The following is an 18,792-nucleotide window of genomic DNA, read 5'->3' as shown; positions in this document are numbered from 1 at the left end:
CCTTTTTGTGCCATTTTTACTCCTGTGGGCTCATTTTTCCAAAAGCAAATTTCTCAGAGTTGAGGCCCAACCAGCCCCCACCCCGTTCTCCTAATTAATATCGTTTCTATTGGCGTCACTTAAAATCGTGCCTGGGTTCCCTCCTTTGCTCTCGTCAGTCGTGGAATGGGATCATTGTCTGTGACTCTGTCCAGGGTAGCTAGTCACGTCTCCATGATTTCCAGTGTGCTTATTGAGTGGCACAAGGCAGAAAGAAGCCAGAGACTAATCGATGGCTCTGATTCTCTGCATGGACCTCGGCCACCACTCCCCTGGCTTGGATGTTTATTTTTCTCTATTAGGGGCAAAGCAGAACTTTCTACTTTGAGTTTCCAGGTTTTTCCAGGGAAAGGGAGCTAGGAGACCAGCGGCAAGGGTGGTTTTCCTAACAGTGTGTGATGCAGAGGCGGGACCAACTCACCTCTGCCGCCTCATCAGCCCCTGCTTGCCTGCCTCGCCGATCCTCCATCCTCCCACAACCCCTGCTCACGCTGCTGGAACTGTGCTCTCTTTTCCTTTATACTTTATCCCTCAAGAAATAAACGTTCGTTGTAGAACAGTTAGCAAATGAAATAAGCAAGAAATAAAGAAAGTCACCAATATCTACCACCAAAAGTTAAATAATGTTAATGTGTAGATATGTATTCACCATTTGGTACATTTAGATCCATATATACACATAATTATATATAATCTATGTTACAGTGAATATATTTAATAGCCAGTACATGTATGCACTTGTATTTATCAGCATTTTCCCCAGTCTCAAGCCCTTTCCTGCCTCTGTGCCTTTGCAGGGACTCTGAGCTCTGCCAGAGTCACCCTCTTCCTCAGTTCTTGGTCTAGCCAAGCATTATTTATTTTTGATGCCCTAAATGAAATGTTTGAGGAAGCCTCCCTTTATGACTCCAGAGTTCTGTGCATCTAAGGATGGATGGCAGCTGAGAGGAGTGTCTAATCAGAATCCTGGGTCTTTATACTGACCTTAACTGGTGGACGACACTAAACTAAAAGGTACAGTTTAAGAGGGCTTAGTGACAAGTCTGCCAGGTGGAATCACAAACTGACCGACTTGGCCAGTTGGAAAGACTACAGGCTTTAAAGTCAGATGGAGCTTCCTTCTTACCTTGGCTTTAATGCTCAGCAGCTGGTCAAGTTCCTTAGCGTCTCTGAACCTTGATTCCCCCCTCTGTAAATTGGGATAAGAATCCATGCTTCTCAAAGGAGTCAGGAAGAAGAAATGAGATATCCTTTCTTTAAGAAGCCCACAGCATTGAGCCTGGCATATAAAAGTCATACTACAAAGGCAATTTCCCTTCTTGTCACATATCTCTGCCTCCCAAGTCCACCTGTGAAGAAAAGAAATCATTCGGAGCCATTCATTGTGTCCCTACTCACCAGAGGAGTTAAGAGGATTGAGTAGGTTCTACCCTTCTCTACTTTGCAGAAATAAGTGTGGTCTGGTTTTCTGGGGGGATAAGTGACAGTCCATTGACCATAGCAAGTGGTTCATGGCACAGACGTTAGGGTCAGACACCCTGTGCTCAAATTCCCACCCTCACACACACTAGCTGGGACCTAAACTTTAAATTTCTTAACCTCTGAAATGGAGAAAATAATATTAACTTCCTGTTCTGGTTATATATTACTACAGAACTTCTAAGCCAGAACTTAGTGGCTTAGAAAACATTCATCTGATAATATTTCACAGGGCGAGTGGGGAGTTCAGGAAGGGCCCAGCTGGTTCTTCTGCTCCACGTGGTGCTGCAGGGTCAGAGGGTCAGCTACCGGGAGCAGAAAGCAGGACCCCTCTCCCTCTGACAGTCTGGAGCTTCTCCTAAGCAGGACCGTTGAACTTCATTCTTTGTGGTTGAGGGTTTCAAGGTAACAGGACAGAAGCCATTGATCCTCTTAGAGACTTGGCCTGGAACTGGCATAGCATCACCTCCGCCATATTTTGTTGGTCAAAGCAGTCATGGACCAGGCAGCCTCAAGGGGAATGGAGGCAGACCTCACTTCTCAAAGGGAGAAATATCAAAGAATTTACAGTCATCTTTAATCCACCGCCTACTTTGTAACTGGGGTACTAGTAACATATTAATATCAAAATGTAGTACTTGGTATTTAGCAAATACTCACTGGATGCCTACTATGTGCTTAACAGGTAAGTCATTTAAGAGTACAGACTCTCGCAGTGGGATAAGTGCTATGGTAGAGGTGAGTGCAGGCAACGTGCTGTGTTTGGATTGCTTGGGATTCCCAGCACAGGACTCAGTGCTTGCCATACATAACAGGGAAGGTGCTTGATGAATATGAACACACAGGTGAGATGAATGAGCGATGAAACAAATGATACAAATACATGTGACTTAAGCTTGAGTGGGGAGAAGGGCTGGCTTCCCGGTCACCCTGCTTCTGCGAGACGGGTTTGAAGAGCAAGCAGGAGTCCTCCAGGTGGAGGGACCAGAGGGTCTGAGAGAGGCCTAGAAGCTGAGTGAGCAGGCCTTATTTGAGCCAGTTGTCCTATAGCTTTTGCCAAGCACCACCAGAAGGATAGCCCCCTGGTGCCAGAGAAGAAGTCACAGACCCTTCCCTAATTGTCAAACTGAATCCTTGTTGAGAGTCTCAAGTAAATAACTAGGCAAATACCATAACAGCTGGTAGGATGACCAGGAGGGATTACATTTATGTTGGCAGCAAAAGAAAGGCTAGCAGAAGGATGGAGGAGAGAAAGGGCTTCTGTAGGGGTGCTCCATTCTCCGTGTCCACTGAACCCCTCATGATCCCCAAGGCTGACTGAGTCCGCCAGGTTCCTAGAGCTGAGGTAAGATGCTGCTTGAAGCCCTACAGATGCCTCTGTGATCCATTCTTCTGGGAGCCATGTGTTCAGGGTCCCCCAAACCCTGAGCCACTTCTTTTGTACTGTGCAGCATCAGATGCTTAATTGATTTCTCTGGGACTGTCTGATTAATAACCCATCAGGCTTCTGTCAGATAAAGAAGTCAGAGCAGAAGGCTGCCAGACCTCTGCTCCAGCTCAGCTGATCTCAGGCCTGGTTTGGGAGCCTGGGGCCCATTTTGTGGTCACACTGAATTTTGGGAACAGCCTGTCCCCACCCCCCGAGAATGGGGCTACCTGATGGTCTCTGGACCAACCCTGATGTGGTTCCCAGAATGTCACTCAGTGCCTTCTCATGGGCCAGCGCAACCCTTGAGCATTGCCAAGTTAGAGTAGACAGGCTTCCCTGTCATTCAGTCACAGACATGCTTAAGACACACAGCGTTGCCATTTAAGAAGCTCATGAGCTGTTGAGGGAGGCAGACCCATGAAATAAAGACAGGCATGCCAGACAGTGTTCTGACACAATGAACACCCTCAGCTGAGGGGCAACTGTGGTTCCCTCTGCTCAGAAGCATCCAGTAGCGATCAACAAACCCTCATAGAATCCTTATTGAGTGCAGACAGCTGCTGTTCTACATACTTCACACATATTACTCTTTAATCCTCACAGGTCACCCATAAGTCATCTGTTCAGGGTCCCCATGTCCACCTCCAGATTTGCTAGTAGGGCTCATGAGACTCCATGTATAGTCATACTCAAGGGTCCACTTTATCAAGATGAAAGGATACAAAGCAACAGCAGCAAAAGAACACAGATTATGGGGTGAAGTCCAGAGACTTCAAACCAGGCGCAATTCTGAAGTCCTCAGTCCTCAACAGGTTGTGGCAACACGTGAAATGCTGCCAATTAGGGCTCCTCAGTGTCCAGGCTCTTTACTAGGGGCTGGTCACGTGGGCACCCTCTGCCTGGAAAATTCCAGAACCCCAGAAGGAAGGCAGTTTTTCAGCATAAACCATGTTATTTTTGCAGATAGTTTAGGCAGAGTGAGCAAGCTGTTCCTCTCAGTGCATAGAGAGAATGCTCCTGAAACCCCAGTTCCCAGATGCCAGCCAAGGGCTGACCTGATAGCAGCCCTTCATGCATCGTAACTCTTTTCCACACAGGTAGGTAGCCTTATTAGCATCCCCATTATAGAGATGAAGGATCTGAAAGTCAGATTAAGTTACTTGCCTAAGGTCCACAGCCAGCAAGGAGTAGGGCCAGGGTACCCAGGCCAGTTGGCTCAGAGCCCTTGCATCTAACCTCTGCCCAAGGCCGACTTCCTAATTACCAAAAGTAGCTTGTAAAGGCATCCACAGGTAGGAGTTTGCAGGGGGAAGAGGAATTCTGAGTTGAGGAATGGGGCAAAAAAGCCCAGAGCCAGGAGCGAGGGTGGCATTTTGGAAGGGTGGCAAAGAGTTGGGTAAAATAGGAGCACAGGTTGCCTCATGAGGGTGGCAGCAAAGGAGATGGGCATTGGAGGGTCTGGGTCACATGAAAGGGGGTTGCACTTCTCCCTGTGGCATGGGGACGGAGGTGGTAGGAGTTGGGTGAGAGCTATCAACACCTTTTAAGTCCAAGAGTGACATGGGATGGGCTTTTAGAAAGATCACCCAGTTCATTTTTTGTCTCTTCTCTTATTTATTCAAATGCCAGCTCCATCACTGACTGTGGTCTTGATTAAGTCACTGACCCCTGTGCACCTGGGGGGTCTCAGTTTCAAGAATGCCTGTCTGCCCTACTGGGTGATGGTGAGATTCAGATGCAGTGGTGTCTGTCCCAGGGTCTTGTGGGCAGGAACACAGTCCAGGACAGCAAGTTCATTGAGTCGAGATGGGCAGTTGAGCAGGGCAGTCTGGAGGGACAGCTGCCTCTGCATCTACTGGCCACTTCTTTCCTGAAGTCATCCTGCCCTTGCAGATAGTTCAGCCTGCCCTGGGTCCCAGACAGGCCTGGCAGTCCTGCTTCAGGCAGCTCAGGGACTAGTCCAGGCATAAAGTGGGCCCAGTTCCCTGCCCGCTCTGAGAAGAGCTCCAAGAACAGAACAGTACCTGAGTGTAAGAGCTGGTGACCTCTTTCCTGAGGGGCAGCTGGCACTGTACTTCTGAGATTTGGTCCCATCTCTGCCTTTTCTTGCCATACAACCCTGGGTAGTCACTTAACCTGCCTGAGTCTCAGTTTCCATATCTGTCAGATGAGGTGGTGATACCCATCAAGGTGAGTGTCAAATGAATCAGGTGTCCATTCCTGAGAGCCCCTAGCAGTGGTGAGCAGGAGGCCATGCAGAGCCCTCCCCCAGGCAGAGCTCAGCAGCTTAGGCTCACAAGGAGGAATCCTGACAGCCATCGTTTCTTAGAAGAACTGGGCACACAAAGTGTTGCAGGTTGGCGGTGGGGGGAGGGAGGGGTGGTCAGGTAACTTAGGGAGTGTCCTTAACTGGCAGCCAGGGCACTGGGTTTCCCTTTCAGCTTTGGTGGTGTCTTGCTGTGTATACGGGAGCAGGGCACATGTGTCTCTGGGTCTCAGTTTCCTCATCTATTAAATAAGGGCAAATAATTTGACCCAGAACTAAGTTTCACAAGTACAGAATAAGACTATTTCAAGGTAGCAGTAGCATTCTGAATATCCATCATTTTCAGCAAGTGCACAAGTCCCCCCAGATTCCCGAGGGATCTAAGTGATTAATATCCGAGCTTGTATGTCTGTGGAGGCTCTTTCAGGAGGGCTGGCCCCCTATTCCTCTAGAAATCCTTTATTCTGTTGCACTGCTTCTTCCCCTATCCTAACAGACCTGTACTTGTAGAAGGCATTGCCAACATTGCCAACTCCTCCCCTTTTTAGAAATAAGTTTCTTTCTAAAATATAAAAGTTAAAAATCATGTAATCACTTGAAAATCCCTACCTCTAACATTTTGATCTTCGTCCTTTTGTTTGTTTGTCTCTGAAAACATACTTATTTGTTTATTTGTTTTTGAGGCACAGACCTGACTCAGGACACAGCATATCCTGGTGACCCTAGCCAAACTCCCAGGTGTTCTGGGGAGTGACCTGGCAGCCAGCATCAGTCCCAGGGGGGCAGCAGAACTCCTCCTTGGGCCCTCTGTGCAGGGATGGGTGAGGCTGCTCACCCAGGGCTGTATGGGCTGCAGAGACACTGAAACTCCCTCTGCAAATGCAGAGAATAGAGGAAATAAAAATAAATGCCACCTGCTGCTGTCTTCAATTAAGCCCATGGTCCATGGACCCTGAATTCAGCAACGCTCCGCACAGATTTATTTAGTCCCCGTGTGCCAGCCTTTCCTCTAGACTCCGAGCACATAGTAGTGAACAAGACAGATAAGGCTCCTGCCTCATGGAAATTGAATTGCATTAGGAAGAAACACAATACGCAGATAAACAAATATATGTTTATGGCTTCCCCATCGTCACTCCCTGGCACCTGCGCTGCTTTATTATTCACAGGGCTTAGCTATGTTGCAGGGCGGGCAAGCGGAGAGGAGAGCAAACCAGGCAGTGCAAGGGCCAGAGCTGCTCTAGTCAGGGTGAGAAGGTCCTAGTTGAGGAGGGAGGATGTGACCCACGCAGGTCATTGCAGAAGGATGATTCTGGCAGATGAACACAAAAGCTTAGCTTGTTTGAGAAAAGCAAGAGGGCAGGGTATCTGTAGTACAGAAAATGAGCTTTGAAAATGGGTAGGGAACTAGATCTCACAAGATCTTGTGGGCCCCGGGAAGGACGAGAGAGGATTAAGGACAAAGTGATATGATCCGAATTACACTTCAGGTTCTATAAGGTGAGCAGTTGTCCCCTTTCATGGGTGCTCGGAGCAACTGACTTACCTGCTAAGGACAGGCCAAGGATGGACCTGGGACCTGAACCCAGATGGTCTGGCCCTGAGCCTGTGTGCCTCCACTGGGCCCCCAGGCCTCTCATCAGCAGGACTACTGCCTGCAGGTAGCAATGGAGCCGCTGCGAGGAACTTCCACACCCCATAGCTCCTGCCAGGGACCGAGGGAGGGCTCAGGGGCCTGGAAACCACCAGAACAGCCTGCCGCCCAGCCTGCCATACTTCATGACTCACCCGAAGACGGTCCCCACTGCCACTGCAGTATTCAGTGGCCCCAGCTGAAAAACAATGTTACCTGTGCTCTGGATGTCCACAGAGATGCTAATGAAATGGGGCTTTGAGATAGTGATTGTAGACCCCTCATTTTAGTCTTTGAGGCCAGTCAGGGGACAGCAGTCCCAGGTTGTTCAGAATGATGCAGGGTCGTGAAGCTCAAGCAAACCCAGGAGCCAGTGCCAGTTTATTGAATATGACCTTAATAAAGTTATTTCTCACCCTTGCTCTGCCAGCCTACAAAGCAGAGGTAACAGTACTGACTTTGTAGGTTTGTTGTGAGGAATAAAATTTGTATTAGACAGTTGTGGAGTTCCTAGAACAATGAATGGTAACCAACAATGGTAAATATAGGATAAAGAGCAGCTATATTTAGCATTAGTACTTCTATAATATTTGTGAAAACCTTAAAAAGTCATCCAACATTAACCCAGTTGATGCTTACAGCAAATTTGGTGAGCTTAGTATTATAATCCTCATTTAGCAAAAAGGAAGGAAGATTGGAAGAGGTTAAGGTTTATACCCAAAGTCACACAGCAAGAAGGTAGCATAAAAAAACACCTGGATCTGGGAATGCTGTTCTAAGATCTGGGCAGAGTCAGAAAGAAGGTCCCCCTGCCAGGGCTGGGCCCACAGTGGGTTTTCTGCAGCCAGTTCTTCCCTGGGGTGCATGCAGCAGGCTGAAACAGCGCTGGCTTGTTAGAAGTGATTCACTTCAGGGTCTTACAATGAGGCGGTAACTGTTCTGAAAACAGCAGAAGACAGAAAACAGAGCACCTGAGTGTGACTGATGTCACTTAGCAGTCCTGGTTGGGACTAAAAAGGGCCGTGAGTCTATCTTCATTCTCGGTTAGAATGAGACAGTCACAAAATGCTGTGCTGCCCTCAGGCAGGAAGCAACAAGCATCCCCCTGTGTCTTCAGGGGGAGCCATCCTTGCCAATCGGCCAGGACCCCACACAGCCCAAGGATGGTGACACTTCACCATGGTCAACTTCAACCTGGAGGCCGGAGAGAAGATTGCAGGCCTCACCCACTGACTCTGAATCCCTGCGGGTGGGCAGTGCCCACCTCTCCAGGTGGTTCTGCTGCTCACTCAAGTCTGAGAACCACTGCTTTAGAGACCTTGGCCTCTTGTTTCTTTAGACAAGCCAAATGTGTGTCTCCCATTAATCAGATGTAGGCCCTTAAGCACAGGAGTTGGATCTGGATACACCTGAGCTCTCATTCCTGCTTCCAGCCTTGCCCGCTGGTGACCTTAGGCAGTCCCATTACCACCCCCATCTCAGTCTCCTGGGTAGAACGGGCATGGCACTGCCCTCACAGAGCCAATTTTGAAGATTTAAGAGAATGGATGTAACATGCCTAGGTCAGTCCTCTTCAGGGAGAACTGTGATTCCATGCACGCAGCAGCCAGACATTCGGGTTTGTATCAAGAATGCACCCCCTGGATGCTGTAAGCCAGGCAGACCCCTTGCACCTGTGGCTTGCACACCACCCCATCGCCTGGAAACCGTGTCCCGCTGGTCTCACGCACAGCTGCACCAAACAGTCACTTTGTGTGTTTCTCTACTCTCCCCCTTCATCGATGCATGACTCATTGCTTCATTCATGTCTCCATGTGTGTGTAGAAACCTAGGCAAGCAGCCATTCCTAGGGACATTGCAGGACAACCTCATTGAGATGGACATTCTCAGCGCCTCCCGCCATGATGGGGCTTACAGTGACGGGTAGGTGACATCCCCATGCTCCTCCTCTCTCTGTGTGCTCTCCCCGTGGCTCCTGCACTTGCATGAATACCCTGAGACCTTTCCCTGGGATCTCCTTGGGGAAGCGATGCTGTGTTGCATGCCCATCCCCCAAGTCCATGTTCAACTTGCAGCAGTGTGTCCTTGGAGTACCCTGTCCCCCAGCATATTAACAGCATTCTTGTTAATATGCCGCTCTCAGCATCTCATTGGCTGCCTCCGCCATTCTGAAAACCATCTCACGTAGCAATTTTTATGCAGCACAGGCCATGTATTTTGTGTATTCTAGTCCTAAGTGTATATTCTGTGGCCTGAGGCATCTCGTACCCCAAGAGGAATGGGTTTCCACCAGGACTAGGGTATGCAGTACAAGTAATGCACCCCATTTCTCAGGCTGTGTGCAAATCCTCCCATGGCCATGGTTAAAGCCATGCTGTGGAAGATCTCCTGACACCTAGTTTGGCTACAACCATGTGCTTCGACCACGCCCCACTGCAGTGAGGCTGCAGGATACAGTCGCCCATCCGTCTCCCACCCAGCTTTCACGTGGGGCTCAGAAGGCAGCAGCCTGGCTTCCACACAGACTGCTTTGAAGGCATTCTTCACAACCACTAGCAGACTCTTGGCCATAGGTAGAACTTAGTAGTAGTTTTTTTGGCTTCTAGCCCAACTAAATCCCTTTAAAAATTAGGATATTCCTGTCCTTAACCAAGGTACACTGGTAATGCAGGTATGGAAGGAAGAAGAAACAATTTAGATCCTGTTCTCAGTGCCTCAGAAACAGACAGGATTTTAGACACTTTCCAAGTTACTTTAATAATTTCAAAGACCAGGTAGTTTTTTCCCCAAGATCCTCCAAGCCACATCCATTCCCAGGAGAAGAACCTCCAGGCCAGCCTGGGTTGAGCGGGTAACAACTTCTACTCTGGCTTGGGCGGGTTTGTCATGGGTAGGGCTGTCCCATTCGTGTTCCCCAGAAACGTGTCTTCGTGCCCCGTTCTGTGATCTGGTTTGTGATTATCCTCTTCCTGTCCCTGCCATCTTCTCTGTGGTGACTCTTCCTCTATCTCTCCAGGCCCTGTGCATGCTTCTCCTGCAGCTTCTGTCCTGCAGGTCGAGCGGGCGCCTGGTCAGCTGGCAGACCCTGACGCCCTCTGGCCTCTCTCGGTCCACAGGCACTTCCTCTTCAAGCCTGGAGGCACCTCCCCGCTCTTCTGCACCACATCTCCAGGGTACCCGCTGACGTCCAGCACCGTGTACTCGCCCCCGCCCCGCCCCCTGCCCCGCAGCACCTTCGCCCGGCCAGCCTTCAACCTCAAGAAGCCCTCTAAGTACTGCAACTGGAAGTGTGCGGCCCTGAGCGCCATCGTCATCTCGGCCACGCTGGTCATCCTGCTGGCGTACTTTGTGGGTAAGTGCATCCTCACCCCAGCTCCTCATGGCTCCCCTTTGGCCCAGAGGGCAGCAACTAAGGTGCCTGTGGGCAAAGAAGCCTCCTCACCAGCACAGCTTGGTCATAGTACACAGGATGAGCAGTCTTGGGGTGCTGAGCTAGCCTGCACCCCAAACCATCAGGTTCAGCTCTTCAAGGTCCTCCTCTCCTCCCTCTGCACTTAGACCTGAGCATCTGTCCCTTATGTGCTGGATGCCTAGCACAGAGCACAGGCACCACTCAGATCAGCCTCTGAGGTGATGGTCTGTGGTGTGAGTGTCATAGAAGTTACTGGAAAATAAATGGCAAGTTGGAGAGGCTGGAGAGAAGGCAGCAGGTGGCTGTAGTGAGGAGCAAGACGCGGGTAGAACGCCCTGGCATTGAAGGGAAACTGCCAGGAGAGCCCATCAGCTGGGAAGGGGCTGGCATGGGCTGTCTGAGGGTGTCATAGGGGCCAAAATCAGAGTTGAACCAGGGTCAGGAGCCCAGAGAAACCCCAGCTGAGGATCAGTGGGTGCCAGTGAGCAGGCTGAAGAAAGAACAGAGACATGGACCCACCCTGGCTTTGTGCTTCTTACCCCATCCCAGGGCACAGACGTGATGTCAGAAACTCCTCCTGACCCACTGCCTTGGTCTTGCTCCAACAGATGACTCCCACTCTGCGTTCTTTTGATGTATTTCTATCACGGTCTGGTTTCCTACTTCTGAGCCCTCTCTTTGGACTTCTCCCAGAAAGAGATTAATCTGAAGAGATCTGTGAGCATTTTGTAGAGTGTCCACCTCTACGTAACCCAGGCTGTTAGTAAAGGCATCTGAAGGGAGCTTGTCTTAACCCTCTGTGTCCTTTCTGGCCTTTGGGTTCTATAATTCTAAGCCTTAAGGTAGGTCAGGCCAGCTCCAGAAGGTCTTGAACCCAGGCCAAGGAATCCAGAGACAATTCTGTAAGCAAATGGGATTTTTTTCCAGCATAAGTCAATAACTAGAAATAGAACTAACTGGCAGAGGTCAAAGGAAGACAGAGTGCCACCCACTGTGAAAAAGAACCCAGTAACAAACAAAGTCATCATGAGCGAAAAGCGGGGCATGACTTGAGAGTTGACAGTACTGGCACTGGGAATGAATAGGGCCTTGGCCTCCACTTGTCCTGGAAGTGGGGAAATGGCTTGAACATGGATAGGGTCTAGTTGATGACGTAAGCTCTGAGGTCACTTCCCCCTCAAGATTCCTGAATTTCATAGAAACCAGTAAAGAGAAAAATGATAGTCCTGCAAATGGGGAAATCTTATGCCTAAAGCTATGATAAGCCTCATCTGGTATGACAGGTCTCTTTTCCTCTTATGAAGATAGTCTCCAAGAAATGCCTGGCTCTAAGGCAGGATGGCATGCGTGTTTCATCTCTTCTTCTAATTGATTAGTTGCTGTTACCTAGAAAGTTATGTTGGGAAGGAATCTGAGGCTATATTCAGATTCAAAAAGTCTCTGTGATTGATTAGTGATGTCTGTTATGGTCACAGGAGTAAAGAATATAGATGACTTACCAGGTATTTGCCATCCCTGCTATGGGTCATTAGATAAGAGGAACAGCCAAACTGGGAGGGATCAGGGCCACTCAGGTTCTCTGAGAGGTGCATCATTGGTGTAGACTGGATAACAGGTGAGGGTTGTGGAATTCATGGACCATCACCAACATCAGTAGTACTGTGGCCCCACCATGCCAACCCCTGGCATAGCCCTCCCTTGCTTTCATGTCATCATTGTTTTCCTAAATGAGTAGGCTGTTGGACAGGCACTGTTCTGTAGAAGAGTCAAGTAGTTTGCAACATATGGACAGCAATGTTTTGCATTGAAGCCTTGAGATTTATACCAAATAGCTGTTTTAGTCAGCTTTGGCATGCTGTGACCCAAATACCTGACAAGAACAATTTAGAGGAAGAGAAGTTTACTTTTTCTCATGGTATTAGAAGTTCTGCCTCAGTCAGTGCTCTGGGCCCAGGGTGAGGCAGAACATCATGGGGGAAGAGCACAACAAAGGGAAGCTGCTCTTCTCATGGCAGCCAGGAAGGAGAGAAAAAGGGAGAGACAGAGGGAGAGAAAGAGAGAGGGGGGCAGTGGTAAGGAGGGAAGGAGGGAGGAAGGGGAAGGGGGAAGGAAAGGGGAAGGGGCCACAGGAAAGATGAACCCCTGCAGGACACGCAACCAATGACCCCCCTCCTCCAGTCATGCCCCACCTGCCTACTATTACCATTCAGTCTGTTCAAGCTAGGATGGACTGACTAGGTTACAGCTTTCATAATCTAATCATTTTATCTCTGAATATTCCTGCATTAACTGGCGCTTTTGGGGGAGACCTCATATTCAAACCATAACAGTAGCCTAGCTTAGGGAAGAAGAGAAAATCTTTATGAGTAAGAAAACTATTTTTAATTCCATGGGCTTCTTCCTCTTCCACTTAATAAGAATACATGGTCAATCTTCAGCTTAAAGATAACAGAGGCTACTTATGGGAAGTAGTGAGCTACCTATCATAGGAAGGGTACAAATGAGCTCAATGCCCACTTGGCAAGAATAGGATTCAGGCACTGACTGAGAGTTTTTACTAAGTGACCATTAATTTCCTTTCCAACATTGACAGTCTGAGTCCTTAATGATTTTGTGAATTTTGGTTTTCATTCAGCAAGCCATACCCGCTTTGAGCCGGGCACTATGCTAAGTGCAGGGGTTCAAGATAGGGTTCATAGCTTAAAAGAGGGGACAGTCATTTAGCAGGTAAATCAAGAGTGACTGACAGACACAGCAGCTCAGGGGCTGTGGGAGTAACCATCCCCAGCCAGGAGAACTGGGGAAGCCTTCTTGGGAAAGGTGATGATGTAGGTATGGAATCTTAAAGTAGGAGTTTGTGGAAGTCGGCAGGCAGGAGGGTATTTCAAATCAAGAGAACTTGTAGAGACTTGAAAGAGGATGATGCTGCAGAAAGTGTTCTTGAGGCATTTCAGGATTGGGGTGCACCTTGGAGCTAATGCACAAGTGTTCTGTTACATTTACAAAGATCACCTTGAGGTCCAGCTGAGCACCTTATTGGACGGACATTTGGGGAGTCATTGAAGGGTCATAAGCAGCAGTAGGACCTAACCAGATTTTTATTTTACAAAGATAAATGTAGAGGAAGGAAGGGGTAGAAGGCAGAGCTATTAGGAAAGTGTTGCAATAAATTAGTCAAAAATGGCCTATGGCTTCAGCAAAGACAGCGACAATATAGGTATGGAGAGGAGTGGGTAGACTGATCTAAGGTCACTTTAGGAGAATCTGAGTCCTAAGTGAGGAGTGGTCAGTTCATTATATCCTTCTGATAAAGTTCTGTCTATGTAGAAATCTTAAGACAGGACTCTAGTGATCACTCCCAGGGATCAGGTCAAAGAGGCAAGCCTGGGCCAAGCACAGTGGCACACGCCTGTAATCCCAGTGGCCCAGGAGGCTGAGGCAGGAGGATTGTGAGTTCAAAGTCAGCCTCAGCAACTTAGAGACACCTTAAGTAACTCAGCAAGACCCTGTCTTTAAATAAAATAGAGCTGGGGATGTGACTTAGTGTTTAAGTACCCCTGGGTTCAATCCCTGGTACCTAATAAATAAATAAGTAAATAAATAAATACGAGGCAAGCCTGGGTGTTCCCTTTGCTACCTGGAGACACAGCAGGGACTTGGGGAAGCACTGGGCCCCAGTGCCTAACAGCCCTGGATTCCTTTCCCAGCTCTGCCACCAGGCAGCTACTCTGCCCTCCACCCATACCACCTCCCGGGGCACCTCACTGCTCTGCCTGAGTTCTGATTTCCTCATCTGGAAAACATGCATGACCACAAATGCAGGAGGAGGCATGAGAGGCTGGAGGGAGCTCCTGCAGGTGAATGCATTGCAGGTGTGGAGCCAACCGCCCTTCTTCCAAGGGCAGGGGTGGTGGCAGCCTACATGCCTGGCCCCTCCAGCTGCTGGGCCAAGGAACCAGTGTCTTGTTGCTTGGTCATAATTATAGGCTGTGATGACTAACTTGTAAAGAACTATCAATTATTAAAAATCAAATTAATTGTCTCAGCCAAGCACAAATATCCTTAACAAAGACTCTTTTCCAACAGACCAACTGATCTAATCAACAGGCAAAAGCACAGATATTTAATTAGATTTTTGATGAAAAATTGTGTTTAATTTCAAGTATAATCAATTATTAATTACTGTAATGAGTGAATCTGACTGGGTTTACTAATTAACTCATTTAAAAATTATGAATAACCTTTTTATTTGTAATTATTTTCTACATCCTATCAAGTTCCAGATAAGAATTGCATCACCTCCCCAACACAGGGGGAGCCAGAAACAGAGAGTCCAAAAGAATTTTTCTTTTGCTGGTATCTGCTCAGGGCTGCCATATCTGGATGGTAATCCTGACAGATCCATTTGAAGTTCAGTTTCTTTGTTGGGAAGTTTCTTGAGAAATGAGCAGCCTGTGACCTTTCAATTGCAGAGATTTACTGGTATTTTCATGGGAAAATAAAGAAATGGGAGTGAGCACTTTCCACCCACAAAGGCAGCAGGGTGAGGGCCTTGCCATCTCCTCCCTCCCTACCCTGAGTTGCATGGCTGCCCTGGCCTGGGGCAGGAGCCTGGGGAAGACCTTCTGACAACTGTGAGATCTCTTCAGACAGAAAATATTCATTTTTGTCTACAAAGGACACCTGCCCTCTCATTCAGGGAGGCAGTCATTGAGGATGAGTTTCCTCCTTTCATCTGTTGCTTCTTCCTGTTCCAGTTTTCAGGTCCCTTTTTCTTTTCCAAAGAGATCTGTTTGCAGAACAACATGGCAGAGAGTGATAAGAGGAGAAGGCGAGTTTTAAATCCAAGTGTAAGACTTGTACAGTCATGGCGATAGTGCTTTATTTTATAGAATATTATTGTTTTTAAAGTATTTTCCTGGGGCAAAGGGTGTGTTGTAGAGTAATAAGAATAATCTTGGTCACTGGCTATCATTCGTAAGAGTGGTTGACTTTGTGTGCTGTTCACCTGTCCCTTTCTGTTCTACCCACTGTCACTTGGTATATGTTAGGAATGTGACCTCACCAACCCAGACACTCTGGCTCTTGAACTGGTGCTTTTGAAATGTATTTTCTCTTTTGAGTTCACAATCTTAACCCTTATGCTACAACCTACCTGTCTTAATATTTGGTTCTTTGAATTTTTACTATGTGCCTAGCATCAGGCCAAGACTATGAGATGTATCATCTCTCTGGACTCTCACACTGATTCTGTGGAATGAGTATTATTTTATGTATTTTCTAGATGAGGAAACAAAAGTTCAGAGAAGGTAACAACTTGCGAGAGTTACACAGCCAATAAATTACATAGCTGGGATTCATCCAAGATTCAAGAAAAGGTCATACTTTCAAACACTGGGCTATAGGTCCTGGGCTTGACCAGATATTAAGGAAACAAAAGACTTCCCTTCAGGCCCTGGCTCTATCCCCTGCCCGCTGTGTCAATTTGGGCACATTTCTTAACCTCTCTGAACATTAGTTTCCACTTTTGAGCTGGTTCTTATAATGGGTGTGGCTAGGATGATTAGGATGATGACACATCTTTTTTTTTTTAAATTTTTTTTAGTCATAGAGGGACACAATATCTTTATTTATTTATGTTTTTATTGTGGTGTTGAGGATTGAACCCAGTGCCTCACACATTCGAGGCAAGTGCTCTACCACTGTGCTACAGCCCCAGCCTGATGTCCCATCTTATAGAAGGGGAAACCAGAATAAAATCCTGGTTGAGATCCTGGGTTCTGAAATTAGCAACCTGCTTTGTAATCTCAACTCTGTTACTTAACAGGCTCCAACCTCAGCTTTCTCATCTGTAAAATGAGGATAATAATAGTGACTGTTGTGAGATAATTTATATAAAGTACCTAGCCCACTGCCTGGCACAGACTTAACACCCAATGAAAGTTAGATACTATTATCATCAGCCATGATATTAGTATTGTTGCATCACATGTCAGAGCATTAGGAGCTTCCGAGTGAGGACTTGGATCAGTACTGTCTTGCATCTGGGGGCTTCCCAGACTATGTTAGTCACAAGGGCAGGTGACAGAGCAACCAGGGGACCTGTCAGAAATCATCTGTAGAGATGACTAGCTGTTCCAGGGGAGGAGTTGCAAGGGTTGGCACCTACAAAGTGCCTCATCACATTTCTTCAACTAGCACAAAAGTTGACTTTGCCTCACTGACAGTTGCCTCTATCCAGATGAAACTGACAGCCTCCCACACGTTCCAAAACCATGAGAGGTGAATACTGAATGCTGCCAAAAAGCCTTGAATCTTGGGGACTCTTCAAGCACCTATGTGGCCAGATAGGCCTTTGAAATAGGATCCAAAAAGACTTGCTAATAATATAAAACCCAGGAGTGGCTTACATTTAAATGAAGGTTCCAGAATCCTGTGGGATGGTGGTTCTTCCGTCTGCAGGCCCAGGCCGTATCACTCACTGCATTTCTCCAAAGTGTGATAGATTGGGTGGAAATCCTAGCCCCACCCTCTCCAGAAGTAACCTTTTGAGCCTCGGTTTCTTCAAAGTAGAAGAATAATAGAACTGCCTTTTTAAGGCTGTTGTACAGGTTATATGACATGATATTGAAAATCACGGGGTCTGTGTGATAAAGGAGCTGCCCCTTGCTGATGGCCTTGGAAGATTATCATTCCTGCTCCTTATAACTAGACCTCAGTTGTCTCAACCTGGAATATGCTAGAAGTAGATGATTCCATCTGGGTCTTCCCAGTCTAGAGTTCCCTGCCTATGGGAAATTGTACCAGGACATGGTAGAGTCCAAATAGGAGCTGCAGTGGCCTCTAGGTACCTGCAATGGAACATTCTAATATGCTCAGAAGCAATCCTTTTTTAAATTAGGTCACATTTTTTACCTCTACCAGAAGTGAATTGTGGGTTATAAAACATAAAATAAAATCAGAATGTTTGCTTGAAGTGGTGATAGTTTAGTTTTAAAAAGTGAGAATGTCGCTAAACTTAATTGCTATTCTTCAAAAGGCAGCTCTTAGAGATCTTTGCTTGCTGGAATATTATTGCAGTTCTTCATCTGCTAGAACCTGGGTCATCCAGTTCTTGAGGCTATCTGGGAAATGTCCATAGAAGGGAAACTTGGGCATTAACTGTGACTTGCAGAGAATTATGCAGGGTCTCCCAAGCTCTCTGCCATTTCACTCAGCACAGTGGACGTCAGCATGGTAGCAATCCAGTTAGAAGGGTATTGGGGGGCTGCTACTCACGCCCCATCTCCTAACATCTTGCTCTCTGATGCACACTCCAGTCCTTGGCAAATCCTCGCACAAGGTAGCCATCCTCAATAAGGCTTGGTTAAATAGAAGACCTTGTGTGATGGCTAAGTCCACCAAAGGTAGACTAGGCAGAATGTACGGGCAGAAGCATGATGGAAGAAATGTCCATTTTATGTCCCGAGGATGGGGTGCAGCTGAAATGGACATGAGATGAATAGAGGGAGAATTAGGAATAGAAGCTAGGGTGACTGTAAACTCTCCACACTCACTCACTCACTCACTCACTCATTCACTTGTCTTCATCTGGTTCAGCTCATGCAATGTCAGGATCTCAGATGTCATTTGCTTCATAAGCAAAGGCCTGTTGCACTTTGGGCCTGGGTGCTATTAGTGAGCAATAAGGCTCATTTTCTCTCCTTTCTCATTGACTTCACATCAGGCCTTTTGGACAGAAGCCATAGATTTAGCTTTATAGCCCAAAGAATGGAAAATGGAGATGATTGAACTTGGTCTTTTAGGAGGAAGAAAAAGTGATAAAGATACCAGTCCCTGCATTAACATTTTCTTCAAGATTGATTCCTTCACACTACTCTGTAGGAATTGCTAATAGCAAGATTACATATAGGTTGTGCTCTTTATAACAGACCCAAGACAAATATCTTCCAGGGTCCCCAAAGGAGCCATGATGGGGAGAAGCGAGACTCACTCTGTGGGACTTCAGAGGGCAAAGCCAGGCTGGGAGGGGTAAATATACCAGAAGGCCAAAGCAGGCTCTGGGGGAGCAAGCTTCTCTGTCTGGAGAACTTCCCGCCTGGAGAGGGCTGACTTGAGGAGCCCGTGTCTGGACGGAGACGTGGGGGTAGTGCCCAGACTTTCCAGACCTGTGATCTTATCTGTTCATCCCCGCTCTGCTAGCTGGGCAAGAACTTCCCGTCCTTAAGCTCTAGATTCCTCATCTATAAAAGAGGAATAAAAATGAACAAACAAAGGACTGGATGAGATTGAGTCACTTGACATGTTTCAGCTCAGCATGAAAGAAAAATTTCCAGTTTGCAGAGCTGCCCTATGAGAGAACAGTTTTGAAGTCTCTTCTTGGCAATGGAATTACTAGGCAGGTGGTTGTTAGATTCGCTTGTTTACTGCGTGTTTGATTGTTCATTTGTTTTTAATGCGAGAAGAATGCAATAGAAAGGCTAACGACAAGGGCAAGGGCTGGGTGTCAAGAAGCAGCACCATCCCAGACCGCC

At 47.4% G+C, this 18,792-nt stretch overlaps 1 protein-coding gene across 2 annotated transcripts in view; it reads left to right on the top strand.

Moving 5' to 3' along the window:
* Window positions 1-18,792, top strand: part of Tenm4 (teneurin transmembrane protein 4) — a 712,052-nt gene that overhangs the window by 491,512 nt on the left and 201,748 nt on the right. For both annotated transcript variants that reach the window (XM_047517532.1, XM_047517531.1), the window contains exons 9-10: window positions 8,671-8,769; window positions 9,963-10,198. In XM_047517532.1, the coding sequence (XP_047373488.1) occupies window positions 8,671-8,769; window positions 9,963-10,198 (335 nt within the window). The remainder of the gene's footprint in view (window positions 1-8,670; window positions 8,770-9,962; window positions 10,199-18,792) is intronic.

The sequence above is a fragment of the Sciurus carolinensis genome, chromosome 11 (assembly GCF_902686445.1).
Source record: "Sciurus carolinensis chromosome 11, mSciCar1.2, whole genome shotgun sequence".
Taxonomy (NCBI): Eukaryota; Metazoa; Chordata; class Mammalia; order Rodentia; family Sciuridae; genus Sciurus; species Sciurus carolinensis.
Note: the sequence above shows the minus strand (reverse complement) of the source record. Positions and strands in the feature narration are given on the sequence as shown.